General features: G+C 44.1%; 1 protein-coding gene across 5 annotated transcripts in view; it reads right to left on the reverse strand.

The window, feature by feature from the left end:
• Positions 1–549: 549 nt before the first annotated feature.
• src (v-src avian sarcoma (Schmidt-Ruppin A-2) viral oncogene homolog) overlaps positions 550–20041 on the reverse strand; it is a 34987-nt gene continuing 15495 nt past the window's right edge. For 2 of the 5 annotated variants that reach the window (XM_079273583.1, XM_079273581.1), the window contains exons 2-13: positions 9907–10162; positions 9716–9815; positions 8832–8849; positions 8114–8212; positions 6973–7076; positions 5755–5904; positions 5504–5659; positions 5113–5292; positions 4513–4589; positions 4254–4407; positions 3512–3643; positions 550–3340 (exon numbers count right to left, since the gene is read on the reverse strand). In XM_079273583.1, coding sequence (XP_079129709.1) covers positions 3132–3340; positions 3512–3643; positions 4254–4407; positions 4513–4589; positions 5113–5292; positions 5504–5659; positions 5755–5904; positions 6973–7076; positions 8114–8212; positions 8832–8849; positions 9716–9815; positions 9907–10153 — 1626 coding nt within the window. In that variant the 5' untranslated portion in view covers positions 10154–10162 and the 3' untranslated portion in view covers positions 550–3131. Of the gene's footprint in view, positions 3341–3511; positions 3644–4253; positions 4590–5112; positions 5293–5503; positions 5660–5754; positions 5905–6972; positions 7077–8113; positions 8213–8831; positions 8850–9715; positions 9816–9906; positions 10163–20041 lie in introns of all 5 variants that reach the window. The other 3 variants (XM_079273580.1, XM_079273579.1, XM_079273582.1) reach the window with 2 other exon arrangements.

The following is a 20041-nucleotide window of genomic DNA, read 5'->3' on the forward strand; positions in this document are numbered from 1 at the left end:
GTTTATATGTTATTGCACCAGTAATAATAATCAAATGTAATATATGACAGGGGCCTGCATAGTGAGTACTTCTACTTTTGATATATTAAATAATTATTCTCCCGGCACTGCATTACATACAATGCCTCATGATTTACAAGTACATACAATACAATACAGTTGATAAACAAAAACATAATTTAAAAATTCATATTTACTCGTGGATTTAATCTGGTTGTCCGACTGTGTTTGTTTATAAACATCCACTATAACATATAGTATTCCTACTTGGATCTATGCTCTGCTAATTGCAAGGTCTCCTTTCACAAATTATCATAAAATGATTGTGGATTTAGTTCATGTTCATTCATATTCATGCCGCTGCATGCGGGCAATATCTGTTAGAAATGCACACCCACACTGAGGCAACTGACAAATAAAAGTAAAAAGCCAAAAAGCAGGTCTATTACTGGTATATGACTTTTGATCACAGACTTATTGACTCACTTCACTTGATACTAGAGACCGAATTCATTCAGTTCATAAACACGATAGGATACAGTTGGCAATTTACAAATTTTATTCAAACATACTTCCAAATTTGAACAATATTCAGTAGGATTTAACAAAGAGCTATTTATCAGAAAATTCCCATTGGATACAGTAGAAAAGAGTATATGTAGAAATATCACAGATTTAAAAAATATCTGCATAGCCAGAGAGAAGACCCACAGAACCCAACAGGAAATAACCTTGGCTTGTAAGCAAGGCTGCATACAAATAACATGATCACTTTCGTGCACTTTTGCTCATAAGCATTGAGTGAGGCAGGCCAGGAATATAAGGGAACGATGCCAGAGCACCCGACTACACCCATGCAGGTCAATGCATTCATTGTGACATATGTCCACGGGACATAGTACGCTTCCCAGATATCACACTGCTTCAATTCATGACAGCCAAATCATTTTCTGTGTGGAGTTATTTAATCACAATGAGTAGCGCTTTATGAACAAGCTGGAGCTGTCGATCAAACCATTGAGCGATTGTGGGCGCACAGAGAATGGCAGCACACGCACACACACACACACACACACACACACACACACACACACACACACACACACACACACACACACACACACACACACACACACACACACACACACACACACACACACACACACTCAATGTTGGTCAGGTGTACCCAGAAAAAAACCAAAAATGTTTAACAAGAATGACATTTGATTACCTGCTCATTTACCAGCCTCTGAAGCAGCACCAAAATGATTTAAAGATTATCACGGTGGGAACATTTGTGGTTTTGATTGCATTATGGGAAGGAGTGATGCTGGTAGATGATCAGTATCTGGCAAGACAGAACTGTTGCGAGTCAGGGGATACGGAGCAGTTCTCCTCACCAATTCTGTCAGTCATATTGAAAATGTACAACCAAGATACGTTTCACAGAAATACGAGCACAAAGAAAAAAAACATTTGTGTTTCTATAATATATATTTATATCGTTATTGTTCTGTCATTCAACCCATGAAAGTACCATAAACATTAAAGTTTAAATGATGACGCCAAAAGTCAATTAAACAATTGGGTTATTTTTAAAAGGAATAAATTATAAAGATGATATATACAAAAAAAATATTAGCATTAAGGATATTTACAATTAAGTCTCAACATGCCAATTGATTTGCTGTACATGCTGTGTTGATGGGAAGGTCTGCTCCATACAGGCTGGAAGGAGGCATAACCATCCTCAGCACAGGATCGCTCTGTTGCTCATTCATCACAGAAACATCATATCTCCAGTGTACGATTGTGCACAAAGATGCGCTGAATAGGAAAATACTGAGGCTGATTAAAGATAGAAATCTTCATATTCATGAAGGTCAGAACGGAATAGAGACAAGAGGAGTCACCTGATTTTAATTTGAATGCTTGAACACAAATCAGCACCTTGAACCCATGCTGTGGAGCCGGTTGGTGCAGGATCTCAAAACAGTGGATTGTCCTTTTAAGGAAGAACAACTGCTTACACAACTCAAACTTCATTGTAAGAAAAGTAGAGTCGTAAAATACACTTTTACACAGTAGAAGAGAGTACAAAAGAGCACAAAAATCCTCGCAGCAGAATTCTAGTCTTCGCCATCCTGAGACGACCATTAGTGATCAGTAGCAATTTGTTTGTAAGAAAAGTCACAATTAGAAAATAGATCGACTCTGCTTGTTCTCTTCTTTGAGTTTAGCTGTATGTTGGTCACAGCGATACACCAATTTGTCCGATTGGGGAGTGAGACTACACACTCTTATGGGAATCAAAAGGTGTTAGTCTGGTACTTAATCTCACAGCGGGGTCGGCATACTAGCTGAAATGTCGCACAGCGGAAGCACGATTATAAATCGTCAAATCGTTCACCTGAATATATTCCAGGCGATCCAGGTCTAACGCAACGTCCACAACGTCCTGGCAAATTATTGTATGTTACAAATAGTTGCTTGTGGAAGACAGACTCTGAGCATGTGTGTCTCAAATGGTACCCCAAAGAAAATGTAGTGAAAATAGAGATCCTGAAGACGGGCTTACAGCAGGGCAACGCTCGAATCCAACATTCATCTCCCATGTTTGACCCATATGCAGTCTTTCACGTCATAGTCTGGTGTCACTTGCAGTGTTGAAGCTGGCAAACTACAAGATCAGTCAGGTGCGTTAACACAGGAGGTGTTGGGGGAATGTGTATTATTATGGCGCCTTGAAAACACAAGGAAGGTAGAACAACCTGCTTGGATGTGCAGGGTGTTGATTTGACTGACAAATAGAATAACACAGTACTGTATAATAAACTCAAAATAATACCACAGTTTCGTCTTTTACTCCATCAGAGCGGACATGTTGAAGAGCATGACAATGACTTTGGAAAGAGGCAGGAACTGAAAGTTGCTGATTGGTTTCATGATACTCACTGATACTACTTGATGTCAGAGAGTAACTGACAGTACCCAGAATGCAGTTGGCTCTCTGCCCCGTTATACAGTACATACATACCCTGACACATACTTGTCCATGCACTCTGGGAGTGGATGCACAGGCTCAGTTTTGCGCATGCAGGACAGCATGCACATTTCCATGTTCAGCCCAGTTACAGGTTCTCTCCTGGCTGGTACTGAGGCTCTGTGGAGGTGAAGTAATCCTCCAGGAAGCCCTGCAGGTACTCAAAGGTGGGCCTCTCCTCGGCCTCTTTTCTCCAGCAGGTCAGCATCAGCTCATGCATGGATTCAGGACACTCTGCTGGGCACGGCATCCTGTAGCCACGCTCCACCTGGTCCAACACCTCCCGGTTCACCATACCTGGGAGAGCAAAGGCATGATGTAAGAAAGGCATGAAACAAGAAATATACCCCCAGTCATCTGTATGCTGTTGTACTGGTTGAGCGCGATGTCAGTAACTGAGTCTGACTGCCTAAAATATGCAGGTTAATCTCTCGAGCTGAAAAGTGGGTTAAAGAAAACGATCCTTGCCTGGATAGGGCACTCGGCCTTTGGTGGCCAATTCAGTCAGCAGGACCCCGAAGGACCAGACGTCAGATTTAATGGTGAAGCGGCCGTACAGAGCAGCCTCGGGAGCCGTCCACTTGATGGGGAACTTGGCCCCTGCAAGAAGACAGGTTTATCAACAAGTTAGAATGAGATCATTTTAGCAGAGACTAAGACTAGAATTACCGGCTCGTGGTTTTATGCCTCCGCCAAGCAGTCATGTTGCGGTTGACATCCATGTCTGTCTAAAATGTCATCACTTCATAATTTTATCCTATTAAATATTGGTGTGAAATTGTGATAAATAGCATAAGCATTCTTGAGCTATGGCCAAACATGTGTTTTGTGAGGACACAGTGACCTTTGATCATCAAACTCTAATCAGTTCTTGAGTCCAGGAGGACGTTTCAAATTTGAAGGCGTTCCTGAGATATCGCGCTCTCGAGAATGGACAAGCCAAAAAAGATAAGGCACGTAACACCTGCTGCATAAATTAATTTTTTTAATATACTGGATACTTTCACCTCTTCAGATCTAAAGAAAATATTCAAACTAGACATGCTGAAGGGAAAAATCACTCTTTAGTTGAACTGCTCATAACTCCCCATAGCCTGTGATGTGGGGTCACAAACAGATAGAACTTCATTTTGGTCACAAGCTAAGCAGGTGGGGAACCACTGCGCTATATTGAGAAACAGTAAAAAACAACACCCTCCTGCGGTCTCACCTTGCCTCGCAGTGTATTCATTGTCCTCAATGAGGCGAGCCAGACCAAAATCAGCCACTTTGCAAACCAGATTATCTCCCACCAGGATGTTAGCGGCTCTCAGGTCCCTGTGCACATAGTTCATCCTCTCCACATAAGCCATCCCTGACGCAATCTGAGAACGAGACACAGCTTTGTGATTGTCTGCACTGAAAGAAAACACCAGAAATGTTATTCTTAACCGATTTAAGTGATGTGGCAGCAAATGATTTGTGCTGACCTGTGAAGCCATGTCCACCAGTTGGGGCAGGCGGAGCATTTTACCCATGTCACCTTTCAGGAAATCCAGTAAGCTACCTGTTGACAGAAACACATGCAGGTTTGTGCAAAATTGTTGTACTATGAGTACTGATACTACGTCTTCTACTACTTCTTCTAATTACTAATACTTCTACTTCTAATAATACTTCTACTACAACTACAACTTCTACTACGACTACAAATATCACTACTACTAGTACTTATTCTAATGCTACTAATACTTCTACGAATAATACTTATACTAAAACTTATACTACTACAAATATCACCACTGATGAATTTTTTTAAGCCACAGAAACTGTTCAAATATCAAAATGTTCAGCTCTTTCAGGAGAGGTGTGATATGACTTTTCATATTTGTAATCTTTAAACTCTTTGAATTATTAAGCTTTTTGCAATTTGTTTTTGAATTGGATATCTATTTTCAGCAATGTTTTTGCGATTCATTTCAGTTTTCAGCATTCCAACGCATTTTCAGCAGGAAATGCTTTTTCTAGTTTTAATATTTTCTTCATTTTGAGAAAATGAAAAAGTTAAAGAGCGACGAATCCCAGCTCACCTTGTCCCATGTACTCTGTGACGATGTAGATCGGCTCCTCGGACACCACAGCATAGAGCTGAACCAGCTTTTCATGTCTCAGTTTCTTCATGACCGAAGCTTCCTGGAGGAAGGCCTCAGGAGACATCGTGCCGGTTTTCAGAGTCTTTATTGCCACCCGTGTTGTCCCGTTCCAGGTTCCTGGATATTTTAAAAAGAAGAAGAAAAAAGAGCGATGAGAGTCGGAGATAATGTCTTCAGACAGTTTGTTCATATATTTACTGGAAGTGTGCCTTGCAACTTCCTTGTTCAACAAGAGCAAATGTCTCCACAGAATGACAGAAAGCCAGCAGAAGCACTTTCTGAGATACTGGCTTTTTAAAATCAAGAAATAGATCAAAGCACGGCTTACCCATCCAGACCTCTCCAAAGCAGCCCTGTCCCAGCTTGAGGTCAAGACGGAGGGAGTCTCTTGGGATCTCCCAGGCATCCTTGGACAAGCCCTGAGTCTGAGGCTTCAGCACCGGACAGATGTCTGTCAGACTGTGACACAGCCCATCAGAGTGCTCTGGGGAGGAAACAAGACAAGACATGTGGTGAAAAAAGGAAATCCAGCTTCCTTCCGAATCGCAAAATGATCTTCAAATGCCAATATGAACTCACTGCGATAGTGGTTAACGAGCTGCTGCAGGTTGCTGAACTGTGTGCGTGATGTGATGTAGAAGCCTCCGCTGTCCAGCTTCCTGATCTTGTAGTGCTTCACGTTCAGCCCTTTGGTGTTGTCATAGTCCAATACAGACAGACAGTAGGCACCTGGGAAGAAGAAGAGCAAATGTGTTTATACATGGCGAGTAGAAACGTAATGTGTTCAATCTGTCAAGAAACATCACAAAAACATAAAAGTAAGTGAAATGGCGTGATCAAATTGTTTAAATGGATATTAAAAGGAGAAATTAGGCTTTAAAGTTTTGGGTGATAATGTGCCTAATGCGCCACTAGAGGGCAGCGTCACACAGACGAATAAAACAGCATGGATCCCAGAGCTCTCTGAATGTTTGAACTGGGTGATGTGGCCTGTGGTTGCACAGTCCTCAGCCTCAGCTCCACACTGACCTAATTCTGTCGGGCTCACCCACCCAGTACCTCTCCACTCACTCTCCCTCATCCCTCCCCACCGTGTCCCTTTTCCCATTCTATGCAGGGCTTAAATAGATATCCAACACTAGGACACTACGGGAATCCTGAAATGTATACGTGTACACACACACACACACACACACACGCCTGCTTCGTCTCTCTTCTGTACCCCCGCCGGCACAGCGCGGCACACAGAGGACAGCATGGCGACATGTCTTAATGCTTGACAGAATTTGCTTTCTTCTCCTCGGTGCATTTTGGTAAGACATGTCATCAGCTTCATGTTGAGATGTGGAGCTTTCTTTAATTTATTATTATTTTGAAAAATAAATTAAAATGACAGATTGGAGCTCACAAAAACTGCAATTGAAAAAAACACCAGTAACAAATGGTATAAGTTGCAGCAAGTAGGTTTTTCACAAATTCCCAGGACACACTTTACAAACTTACTTCCCCAATACTAATGTTGGTCATAACGCTCATTTTACCATTAATAGGGCTGGTAATCGTTTTGTTCCATTCAAATATCAAAATAACAATTTGAAAAATCTGAATTTGTATCTGAATAACAATTTGCCTCCGTTGAGGAATTTCTTTGACAAAAGCCCTTTTTTATTTTTGAAGAATTCTGGAGCAAAGAAAGATTTTGATACTTGATGCAAAGAGCACATTTCGGTCAAGACTCGAGGCGAATTGATGTTAGACACCCAGCCCGACAGTCTTCTTAGTGTGAGGCACTCTTACCTTTGGTGGTCTCACTCTCTCGCACCAGGAAAGTCCCTCTCCTGTTCTCTAAACTTAGCAGCAGCCTCTCTGAGTCGCGGCGAGTGATTTTACCAAAGTACCACCTGGTGAGGTTGAGATAAAAAAGAAAAAAAAAAAAACATGGGACACACAGGGAGGAGCAGGTTGGTGAGGGGAAGAAGATGTGTGTGGGTGGAAGAGAAGGAATGCCGAAGCGAGGGTGAGTTTGTTGCTCATGGTTTCAGAAAATGTAGTAAAGCTTCGTCTTTGCATTCCAGATGCAATGCATACTAATGCCTACAGTGCAACAAGCTGCTTACCTGGACTCTAGAGTCAGTCTGAGATGACTGGAGGGGCAGGAGGAAAAGTAAGAAATTGAGTTGTTATAAAAGTATATAAAGTAGTTTGTGTGGCTTGATTGTATAAGCAAGCAGGTTAGCGTGTAGAGTTAAGTCGTGCGTGTCCCCCAGGAGAAGAAAACAGTAAAAGTACCTCAGTCATTTAATACGTGCACATTTTGGGGAAATACACTTATTTGCTTTTTTTGAAGGGACCTAGATACACAGATTGATACCACTTTCATGTTTTTTGGGTAATTAGAGCCAGAAGTCGTTTAGCTTAGCTTAGCATAATGGAGAACTTGCCTTCTGCGCGAGGGTGCCAGACAACCAGCTGAGACTCCAGGAAGTTTCTGTGCCAGACCAAGAAATAGTCCCACACATAACCCCCCGGTATGACCACAAATTGAGGTTTTCACACTTGTTTGTACAGATTATACACACAAAATATAGCGTGTTAATAAGTGAGCTTCACAGGTTTAGGAAGGTGGATTTCGTTACCTTTAGACGGATGCCAGGTTAGCTGTTTTCCCCCCATGTTTCCAGTCTCTATGCTAAGCTAAGCTAACCAGCCGCTGACTGTAGCTTAATCTAACGGACCGACATGAGCGTGATTTCAATCGTCTCATCTAACTCTCGACAATAAAGCAAATAAGTGTCGTGCTTTCCCCACGAGACCTAATTTTTAATTCACATTGACATAAAAAAACAAGAAAATTCTTCAGAATGAAACATTTGAGTTTGCTTCATTAAAGACAGATACAAGAGACAGCAAGAAAAAATAAATAAATAAAAAGGTTTACTCTTCTGCCTGGATGGAGTCAGATGGAGCCACATAATTGCTGGGGATATAACCGCTCTCTCCAGTGGTAAGGGAGCGCGCCAGCCACCAGTCGCCTTCTCTGCACAGATGAAACGATAACACACAGCTTCACCGAGGCTCATCACACACCCAAAACACAACTGAGTCAGTCTGACTTTAAGGGCCGGTGTTTATCAAGTGTCTCAGAATATAAATAAATGCTGCTGCTGATAATTTGGCTTTCTCGGTGGCCACTCTAAAGTTTTTAGTTCCCACAGTAATTGAGCTCTTGGCTCCTGGAGAAGCTTGATAAACGCAAGCCCATCAGGTATCTCTACTATTTGGGTGTTACGTAATTATAAACAAACATGCATTCATGTAGGTGTGACAACAGGGAAGGATGGAGCTTGTGTGCTACACTTAATCAGGGAGAGAGTAGCTTTGCAGCACTAGATTCACTTCCAAAGTAAAATGACCATTTGATTACATTAATTGCCTCTCGTTGACCTGGATTGATTGTAGTGCTGCAAGGCTTCACACCAGACTTCCCCAGGCTACTTCACTGAAGGATCAGGGGCTGCATGGGCAGAGTTATGCGGTTTGTGCCTTTCTAGTGAAGTGGTATTACAGTTGCAAAAGTGCTTTGTATGCTTCAGGTGATACAAGCACAGACAGACAAACGGCACATTCAAATACAATGCCAGGAAAGCTTCACAAACCTGCAGTTCACTTTCCTCCTGTAAAATAAAATTGTGATGGTTTGTGTGATGAAATGGAGAAGAGAGATGAAAGGGAAATGGTGGAAAAGAAAGGGGTTAAAGAAAGGAAGAGAGCACGTTATGAGCTGTCGAAGAATAGCAGAGTACAGACTCGTAACATGACAAATATGGTGCATAAAGCTTACAACCCGAAAATATTTAAATCATTACATAACTTGCAGACAAGGGGGCATAATGATGAGGTCGAAAAACATACAGGGGGCACAAAATTACAATAATAAAAGCCTATCAGGTCAGTGTACATGGCTACAGAATGTAACTGGACCAATCAGAAAGCCATGAGAAGCCTGCCTGACACCTTATTTGACTGTGATTACCCGTAAACTAATCTGAGAGATAGTTAATGTATTCTGGTTGAACTTGACCCAATACTGATCCAGGTCTTGGCTTAAGGGGCCAGATGCAGTGATAATCCACTATTGTCCTCAGCTCCTGCCTTCTAGGTCAGCGGTTTGTTATAGTGGGAAAGCAGCACTGGGGGGTGCAGCACTACAGTATATGGTTCACTGCACCGCTATTGATTCACAGTGCAAGCTCTTAAAAACAAGCACGGCTCTCCGCAAACAGGTTTGATTTGTCTTTGGTAACTGGGTCTCGGGACAAACCCAATAAAAATAGCCACGTCCTTACTGAGGAGGGCCGAGCAGCGAGACGTATTGTCGGTCTTTTGTGAATGAAGCAAAGATTGTGCAGCAAGCTCTACTGAGGAACCCCGTTTCTATGGTTACAGTGGGTTTCAGAGAGGCGACAGGCATCTCGGGGTGTAAAACAGACAACTGAGCAATAACTCAGACAGACATTGTGTGATTCTGTGTTTCCCTTACGTGTTGTTGACTATCTGGAGGCGTTCACCCTTCCTGAAAGAAAGGTCCGAGGCCGTTCTAGACTCGTAGTCATACAACGCCACGAAGGTCGTCACGCCTCCTATTAGGACAGAAAGTTCGGCCATTACCAGAGATCATGTTGTACATGCGGGTAAAACAACAGTCACGACACATAAAGCTGAGGTTCTCACCTGCTAGTGTGATTCTGTTGGGAGAGGTGACCGCATTGTTGTCCACACCTCCAAACAGGGCCAGCTCTGCAGTATTGGTCTGATTGCCACCCAGACCTCCATCTATAGCGGGACTACGATTGGGTGTTAAAGACTGCTGATTGGTGCTGAGGTGGTGGCCGCCAACCACTCCACCAGAGCTGAGGTTGCCCTCGAGGCTGCGGGTTCGCTGGCCAACATCCTTGGGCTTACTCTTGGATCCCCCCATGGCCAAGGCCTGTAGTGCATTGAAGGACAGAGATAACAAGTCTATGAGATCGCAGGTGAAAAAAGATTGAAATTGCATTTCACGGCACTGTCAAACATAAATTACATGTTCATTTTGCATCAGATAGACTTGCTTTCTTATGTCATTTTCTCAGAACACATTCTCTGGAAAAATTCCTCCGACTGCCACAAGGCCAGATGCAGAAACCAGAGACGGAATGGAGACCACGACTCTAAACCCACTGAGACACAGTGTCATGTAGACCACATGAACCGCAACTTCCCAACGGACGGAGGAGCAGCTGCCGCTCCACGGTTTCCAAACGCACGCGAGATACATTTCACCCATACTGCCACCAGCTGAGCACATACACAGCAGACACGTTGCGCATTCCTGCATGAGCATGTGTCAGACACAGATGCACATACAGAGACATCGGCATTTCGTGGTGTCATAGACCCCAGCTTTATGGAAATTTATCATTTAAAGACGAGTCAGTTTATTTATCAAGCCAACCTTGGTATCTCCTGACAAATCCTATTCACATCCACGCCCCTTCAGTCATTTAAGGCTGGGGCAGCAACAAAACATATTTTAGCCACCCGGTACTTCAAAAGAAAAAACTCTACATCAGTTTAAGTGTACACTGTATTGACAGTTTATCATTTCTCACAGGGAGATTTTTAATCTGTGCTCTCTCCATAGCCAACAGACTCCATTGAAAAAAGAGAAGAAGTAGTTTTACCTGGCAGAACACAGGGGTTGCTGATCTGTGTAATTGCCAGACTTTGGTTAATCCGAACTAACCCTTTAAAAACACCAAAGTCACACAAGAACACAAACTAGTCGATCAAGGCAGGGGTAGAGCAGCAACTCAAGTGTTCTGCAAAGAAAATGATATGATTTTTTTTCAATGGAGTCTGGTGGCTTTGACGAGAGCATAGACAACGGCTTCAGTTTCCAGTTGGAAACATAGACTGTAGCCTATCACTGCAAGGTAAACCAGCGCACACTTGAAGCGATAGAGATTGTTTTGCAGTTCTTTCTTTGAGGTGGCTCAAATACGTTTTTCTGCTGCCCTGTGTACAGCAGCACATTACTACGCTTCTGTGCAGTAACTCTGTTTCTCCAAACTAGGGGTGAGCTGACAACAAATCTACTGTAGGTAATACACTGACTATGGATAAGAACCTCATACAACATGATGATGGAACAACCGACCAACTAACATTTCCATCACTAGAGCCAACAACCCTGCCAAACATTCAATGGTTGGAGCCTCTCAAATGTGAGGATTTATTTGTATCATTGTAAATTGAATATTTTTGGACTGTTGGTTGGACAATACAGGCAAATTGGAGACATCATCTTGGGCTGAAACCAACATTTGCCTATTTACTCATGCAGCAAACAAAGAACACCATCATAATTCCTTGGAGGAATGTCTCTGACACCCTGACAAACATAAGTCCGATACTCATTTCTATTGAGCTCTGTTTTGGTCTCAACCAAATCCTGCGAAGATATCCGTCTCTTAAGCAGCTAAGTGCTTCCCTTTGTTGTTTGGTGCTGGAGAGGAACACCGGGTTAATCAGAGTTTATTTGCTGATTGTTGCTGCAATTGGAGACTTGAGAATAAACAAAACTGTTAAAAAATAAAAGAATAGCCTGAAAGACGCTAAAATGCTCTGTAACTTGGGTGAAATGTGAGGCGATAACTCTCGGTGGTTCCATCGCTACAAGGGAGTGACCCTGTTTACATCATAGCTCATTTGATCCCTTCTTAATTTGAAACAATTGATTGGTGCAGCTTTAACGGTAAAAATAATCTACACATGAACTGATAATGAATCCTCAGTTGCATCTCTACTGTGCAGCCACTGATCCATGTGTGTGCTCTACGAGTACCACAGCATATGACAGCACACTACTTAAACATAGCTTTTATTTTATCATGTTGCTGACTGTTAAAACAGTGAAGGAGTTCCAGAAAGATGTAACCAGTGCGAGCATAAGTGAGTCATTAGATGACAGTGTTGAACATCAGTAAGTTTTAAGCAATGGGAAACAAATGTAGACTCTCCCAAAGCCTAATGAGAACAGACCAAAGGTCAATAGGGCAGTTTTGGATTGGTTTTGGACTCTACACATCTTCATTACTGAAGCTTCCCCGCCTACCAGGGCTGATGAAGTGGCTCTAATAACAGCTTAGAGCCAGGAAATCATTACACTAAGCCAAAGATAATTTAGAGAGTGAAGCCTGTGCTATCGTGGATAGATATAGCCACGGGGGTCCACTAGGAAATGCTAATGTACAGAAAACACGAAGGTGGGGTGGCTAGGGAGCCCTTCTGATAAGCAGAGGCGGGTCAGAGTGCATCTGGGAAGTGTCAGGCTGCTCAGCCCTCAGCTGACATTGCCCTGCCTGACTGTTGCTGTTTAAGAGGCCATACATCTGTTGGATCTGACGTTGGAGTCAGCCAATGCATGAGCCCACTCCCAACAGTCTAATCTTGTACAAGAGACAGGCTTCGATACACAGGCTAGCAGGCATGCTCGCGGTCACAGCGATGCAGTGACATATGGTGGAAACCGCGTGGCACAAAGAAGAGCACAGTTATCTAACCACGCAAGGGATATTAGCAAAGCTGTCACTGGTTCTTGTCGGTCATTTTGCCTGCTCCCCCCCCTCTCGTTTTTCAAACTGGCAATCTGCTGGGAGAGGGGGACAAGGGCTTTCAGTCAGTTTTGGAGATTCCTATGGATGTACAGTATGTGTAACAAGGTCATCAAAAGACGAGTGCAGCTCAGAAGCAGAAAGAAAGTGGAAGCAGGAGAAATGAAAGGAAGGGAGGGGGTCATTTTAGGGTGGCATCATGAATCGGGAGGGGAGGGCGAGGAAGCGAAGAGGGGTCAATGGAGCCGGACAGTCGATACTCCCCCCAACTCCCCCTCCCCCTCCCCCCAGGGCATGTCTGCATAAATGGGGGTCGCAACCCAGCAAGTGTAACATGGCGTGCAGGTTGGCAGACACGAGAGCGCAGACACAAAGATGTCGGGTGACTCGGGGAGCTGCTCTTTGTGTGATCTGTGTTCTCCTCGGGCAAGCAGACTGGTTGCATAGTTAATAAGCTATCGGAGGCAGAACACAGCAGAGACGCTGCTTCTCTCATCTACAGTTGGTGGCCGAGTAAAAGCTTTCCCCGTTCCACACAGACGCTTCTTTCACTTAAGGGTTGTCGCCTTATTGAGGGATAACTCGGAGAGTGCTTGAATAAGACATGATGTGGACAGGCCATTGCTCAATAATGGTGACTGATGCTGACTCGCTGAAAATGCTTGTAGCGCAGCAGCTGTGCATGTAACATGGCATCTGATGTGATTTAGCCACTGACACACTTCAAGGTTGAAAAGAATTAGGTTTGTTTCGCCAGCAGCGTCCTAATACTCTGACCCAAACTGCATTCCCAGACAAATAGACTGAAAACTCCCGGAAAGGGAAGACCGAACCGAGTAAATACCCAACAGAGCATGAAGAGAGTCTCTGGCTTTTGTTCACACTCAGTTTGCAACAAAACCATCTTTTGTCAGCTCACAGCAGGCGCTGTAAACAAGACACAGAAGCGGCCTGTAGCTTGCAGGCTGCCAGCTCTTAGCGTGTTTTAGCACCAACAGCCGGCAGGAAATATGGAAATGAAGGAAGTCATGAAGACAAACAATGTCATGTTTTGCAGGAATCATGTTTGTGTGTATATCATCAGTAGCTAATAGTAACGAGAGCCTGTTTCTGGCCTAATAGGGCTGAGATACTGTAACAAGCACACACTGTCTGGGGGGGGGGGGGGTGGGGCTGCATTAAAAATCCCTCTGGTAAGGTGGGTGTGTGTGGCTGAGTGTGTGGGGGATTTGTTTAATTATGCATAAGATCTGACAATGAATTCCAAATCCTTCAAGTCTCCTGGGCTTTTGGTAAATGGGAATAGTCCTTTAATATTGCTGCCGGGGTTGTTTTCCCCGACAGGATGTTGAATATCCCTGCTGCTCTGTTTGCTTTTTCATTTGATGTGAAAAGAAAACAATTACGATCTCCGTCATTGGAATAAAAGAGGTGAATAAAAGAGGTGAATGAAAGAGGTGAATGAAAGAGGTGAATGAAAGAGGTGGTGTCTTTCAACCATTAATAGGCTTCACTGATGGAGTCTTTGTCAGGGCCGGATCATGACACTGGTCCATTTCCCCAAACAACACAGGCTTTGTAATTAAGTCTCCGCTGCTCTCGCTCGTTTAAAAGAATAAATAAAATCTTTTCATCATTCGTGAAGGATCAAATAGTCATGAACATCAGAATTGAACAATCCTGCCTCAGATGTTCTGTCTGCAGGCTTCATGAGAGATTCCCCACTACGAGGCTGAAGCAAACCCGAAGTAACACTGAGGGAGACGGTGAAACTCTGCGATGTGACGCGGCATGTCAGGGCTTGTATGTTGCGATGACAGCTACAGTAAAAGACCACTGACTTCTACCTCACAGTGCTAGTAGCCGGTATTGGCCTGTGGTTGGCCATGTTCTGACGATCTACCGTCACTAATAGAGGCCGGTCTTCAATGCCTCAGGCAAGCAGGTTAAAGGTCACAATTAAGCTTTAGCTGAAACAACACAATTGCAATAATGACACTTTTGTCTGAACACTTTGTCACATTGTAGGAATAAGAAGTGTTGCTGCATGATGGTATGATGAATCACTGAGGACAGGCAACATGGGATTGGTCTGAAGCCCTCTGCCTTTTGAGATGACAGATGAAAGACATACAGAGGAACCTGCAGCAATGAGCTCCTGCGTCACCAGCCACCAATTGTTGCATTATCCAGCCCCCGCTTGTTCTGTCCAGATTATCAACATTTATTTCCTAATCGTATTCGCCAAACACCGTGATGACATTCCATCTGGGGGCCTGCAAACAACTCGGGTGCTGCAACGACAAGACAGGATAGACCGGTCAAACCACTACAACTGTAGCTGCTGCTGCTGCTCGACCTCAAAGCCCTTCGGCTGGTCTTGTCTCAACAAATCCATCTGCTGTGGGAAAACAGCAAAAAACCTACGATCATTTACAAGCCACTAATACAGTTTGATAAAGTAAGCCGACACTCATTCTGTACCACACCAGGTGAGCTGCTTCCTGGTTCGTTAAATGTCATCTTGTTTCTCTTCTCCTTCAGCAAACATTAAATAGAGGAAATGGCTGCTTGGATGTGTTTGCACACCACTGCATCCCCAGCAACGGTTTCAGCAAACTGACTCGTATCCATATCCATCCACACTTTCCATTTACTTCCCCATTAGGTCGATCGTCACAAAGAGCTAAGATGAAGTAGCACAGCAGCAGAGAGTATGCTTTAAAGCTTGTGGGGTTGCAGCTCTTTTGTTTTGTGAGTACACTCTGAATCAAACTATGAGCAGTGAGCTGCTTCTCTGTGTTTGGAGGTCTGAAGGTAAACAGACGCCCCCGATGGCAGGACTTTGCTGAGTCCTGGATAAAGTGTGTGCACCACCCCCCCGCCCCCTACACCCCCACCCTGTGCTCCTGTCACGGACAGACACAGGGATGGGGAGGTGGTGAAGTCAATATTTACCATTAAACACACACACACACACACACACACATACATACAGCTCGTTGCCATGGAGGCGATTCCAAGCATTCCACAAATGACACAGATGTAGTGTAGTTGCACACAGACTTTCTGGGCCAGAACACTGCTGCATGCCTGCTGATGAAGGAAAAGGCGAGATTAGCAGATGCTCCATCTCTCTAAATTATGTGGGATATCTGTCACTCCCTGAGAGCTCTTGGGAGAGAAAAAAGAGGAGGAGCGAGAGAGGAGAGAGAGAGAGAGCAAAGGAAGATTCCCATTCAAAACATTGATGTTTACTCATTTTTCCAGTCTTTCAGGAAGCTGCAGGGTTTTGGCTTCTATAATAGGATCAGAGGCTGTGAGCCCTTATCCCTTTCTGTGAGTGCCTATGTGTGTGTGTGTATGCATTTCTCACCACTGGTATTTGGGCTAAAAAAGCGACCTACAGTGTGCTCGGATCACCTTTTTGTTTGCCAAACGCCACACACACAGCTAACCCGACCTTTAAAATGATATGGCATCTCTGGGCTGGTGAATTTTTTTCGTCCACTTCCAAACAACAAACACTGCTGGCACCAACTGTATGTTCATGGATTTTCTGTTATCCCCTGTTCCTAATCTGAGTATGACACACCAAATTATTTTGGGATTGAGGCTCAGTGAGAAAATATCTGAGCCATTTTAGATGAGGCGATGTCTTGGCCTCTGCAGTGAAAAAGGGAGAGACCTACTGAAAGAGTTTGTTCAACGAATAGTTCAGCATTTCGGGAAATGTGGTAACGTGCTCTCTTGGGATGGGAAAATTGGGAAAATTGATCCTACTTTCATGTCTGTATGCTTAATATGACAACTGCTTAGCTTAGCACAGAGTGTCACGAATTCCCCTTCATATTTGTTTGTTTTCGTCCTGTCTGCTTGTTTAATTAACTCTCCTGTCATTTCAGATCCCACCATTCACACCCAATCACCTCTCATTCCCCTCACCTGGTCCTCCACGCCCATCTCACCTGCAGCCCATCCCCTCATTAGCCCTCACTATGTAGGTCCCCTCACTTGCACTTGTTCCCTGCCCCTTATTGGATTTGTTCGCCTGTTTGACTGACCTCCCGGTTTTGACCCTGCTTGAACTCAAGTAAAAGAACTAAACTTGTATTTTGTCTCAGAGTTGTGCTTTTGGGTTCAAGTATCTGTCATCCTTCCACAGAGACTAGAAATAGGGGGAACAACTAGCCTGGCCAGGGAACAAAATATGCCAGCCAAGCATGTCATATCTCCTTTTTGTTTCGCTTAAAAACGTGAATTTGTGGTTTAACGGGAGGTTATGCGCTGGACTATTTCTTGGCCGGGAGCAGGGACTTCGACAAACTGGCTTGAACAAATAGGAAAATACAAATGTTCATGAATGAGAGGTGCTGATAGGCAGATTTTTATTATCTTCAGACAAAGCCAGGCTAGCTGTTTCCCCCTGTTTTCAGTCTTTATGCTAAGCTAACAGGAAGAGACGTGGACTCTACAGAGACCTCCCCCCCCCCCCCCCCCGATTATAATTCATCTCGAGTAATCTCTTCCTTCTTTCCATCTTCCGTCCTCTCCTTCAGCTCATCTGGAACCAGCTCCGCCCACTGCTTCCCCAACGTTGTGTCAAACAACACTTCCCAGTTCCACCGCGATTAAATATGGAGAAGACTCCACCCCACAGTGGGACGCATGTCATACAACAGTTTCCCTGCCAGACTGACGACCAGTTCGGTCCAGTCACACAGTACAGTCTAGTTTCACCAGGTAGGGACTTTACACAGTGTGGTTGTGTCTTCATCCCACAATCATTTCACACCTTTACCTGCCAATTGTGTCCTGCTTTTAAACACTCGCCTCTGAAGTTCTTCAAACCCTTGTTACCTTCAAATGTTTCCCTAATGGAGTAAACCTAACAAAAAAAAAAAAAAAACTTGCACAAAAAGTGGTCCCGTGTTCGACGAACCTTCCTAGACTGGGTGTGACAGGCACAGCTAAGACGAGACAGACGGAGGACATTACTGTAATTTCCTCTGCTTAGCTCATCAGGTTTGTTGCAAAACAGCCAATAAATTGCAGCACATTAACCAATAGTTATACCATTGCACAATTAAACAGTTCATAGTTTCATGTGTATAAGGACGGGGAAAGCATGATGTCAAATGGGAAGACTGAACAAGCTCATGTTAAAACACATGCCCTGTTTTATAGCCCAAGGTCTCTCAGCTGTTCCCTTATGGCTTGTGATGAATACAGACACGCATCCAACAGCAGCGGCTATCATTCCTCCTGAGAACCTATGAGATCTGAGGCATCTGTGGCATGCACAGTACCGTGACTGCCGTGCAGGAACCCGGCGGTTTTCACCGTATTGTGTTGATGGGGTGAAAAGCTGCGAATTGTTCCTCGTGTGGCGCAGTAAATACCAAGAATAGACGGAATACTTGAAATCTGCACGACTGTTTCCGGCAAACATCCATGGTTGCGTTGCTTCACTTTGCTTTACATCCCTCTCTCTGCTTTCATATAAACATGGTCATTAAGCGAACTGAGACTGATGAGCTGTGGTCATGTGTTCAAACAAGAAGCGGGGGGGGGGAAGAGCGAGAGAGAGGACAAATATAATCCTCAAGGGCTTTGGCAACCCCCCCCCCCCCTCCCAGTTTTACTCGCTCACTCTCGGTCCACCCCCACCCCCTCCCTTCGAGCACTCTTTGCCCATAATTTACCCAATCCTTTCAGGGGAAGGAAAAAGGTGAAAAATAAAGGCTCTCAATTCCTCTGATGTGTCAGCCCTGTGTGTTTTATTTGCTTACCAAATATTAGTGAACTGCTCGGAAGGGAGTGGAGAAACAGCCAGAAACAAGAGAAACTGGTAATGAACGCCACATGACAAATATACAAGAACAAGAGACGCAGCATGCAATTTAGAACTTCTGCATTGTCATATGGGCCTTGCTTTTAATGCTTCAGAGTAACTAAATGCACTGTAACTACAGCGACCCTTTAAATCCGCCCCCTCTCATCACATTTCAAAGACGCAGCATTTGATCAGCTCAAGTCCGCATTGACTCCCAAGTGCCTCATGCTTCAGTAACCTAAAGGCTTTCACCATTTAACTTCTCATCTGCACAGCCAGTAAGAGAAATCCCAAACATCTAAGGTCCAACTAAACCCAAGAGGACTATAATATATACTGTGTATATATATATATATCAGTATATAAAGCAAACTAATAGCATGATAACATGTTCAAATATGTGAAAGTTCGCTAGGTGGGCATGTGCGTTTGTGCGCGTTGTGACATTCCCAGGTTTGTTGCAGCAGTGCGACTGAGCAAAGTCACGGTTGAAGAATGCAGAGTGGAAGAAAAGGCGAGTCGCAACGTCTCCCCTGCTTGCGCAGCCCAAAGCAGGAATGCACGGGGAGCAGGTAGAGACACCGTCAAGATGCCCGGGCTGCCCCCGAGCCTCACATGCCACCCACCCGAGCACATTCCCTTCACCGTCTGTCAGGGAAAGCAGCATCAAGCAAGCCACGTTGTGAGAACAAGAATGTGAGTCAAGGTCGCAACACACACACACACACACAGTGGTTGTTTATCCCGCCAACACAAAGTTAAAAGAATGCCGAGGGTGTCGTACTGCTGTGGCTGATCATCAGGTGAGCATTTCGGTGTCTCCAAGAACATCTCTATTATTATTATTATTGCTCCAAAAATACAAGGCTTCACTGACAGCATGGGGAAGAAAGAACCCTACAAAACATGTTAGGAGTGAGGGAACAGCAGACTTTCTGTGCAGATGCAGAACTATTATATATATATATAACATCCTGTATCAACATTGCTATCGCTGCTATGGCTGAATTCAAACTGAAAGACGCAAAGATCTTAGCCCTGCTTCCTTAGAGACAAACAAATAAGAGCGGCAGAAAAATAAATCTGAAACACCCACCAGGGTTTGGGATTCAAATTTTGAAATGTGCCCATGTCACGCTTCATCATCAAAACATCACTGCACCCAGCCATGACATTTCCATAACAGATTGGAGGGCAAGATCCCCCAACACTGGAGTGATTTCCTCCATCTCTTTTAATACACCCCTTTGTTCAGAAGGCGCTGATTTCAATATTCAAATTGAACTCCGTGGGGCGGTGAAGCCGGGAACTGGACGCTGACTGCTAGGCAATCAAAAGCAGAGCTTTGGTGGTGCGGTTGGAGCTTTTTCCACAC

This window comes from Melanostigma gelatinosum (genome assembly GCF_949748355.1).
Source record: "Melanostigma gelatinosum genome assembly, chromosome: 8".
NCBI lineage: Eukaryota > Metazoa > Chordata > Actinopteri > Perciformes > Zoarcidae > Melanostigma > Melanostigma gelatinosum.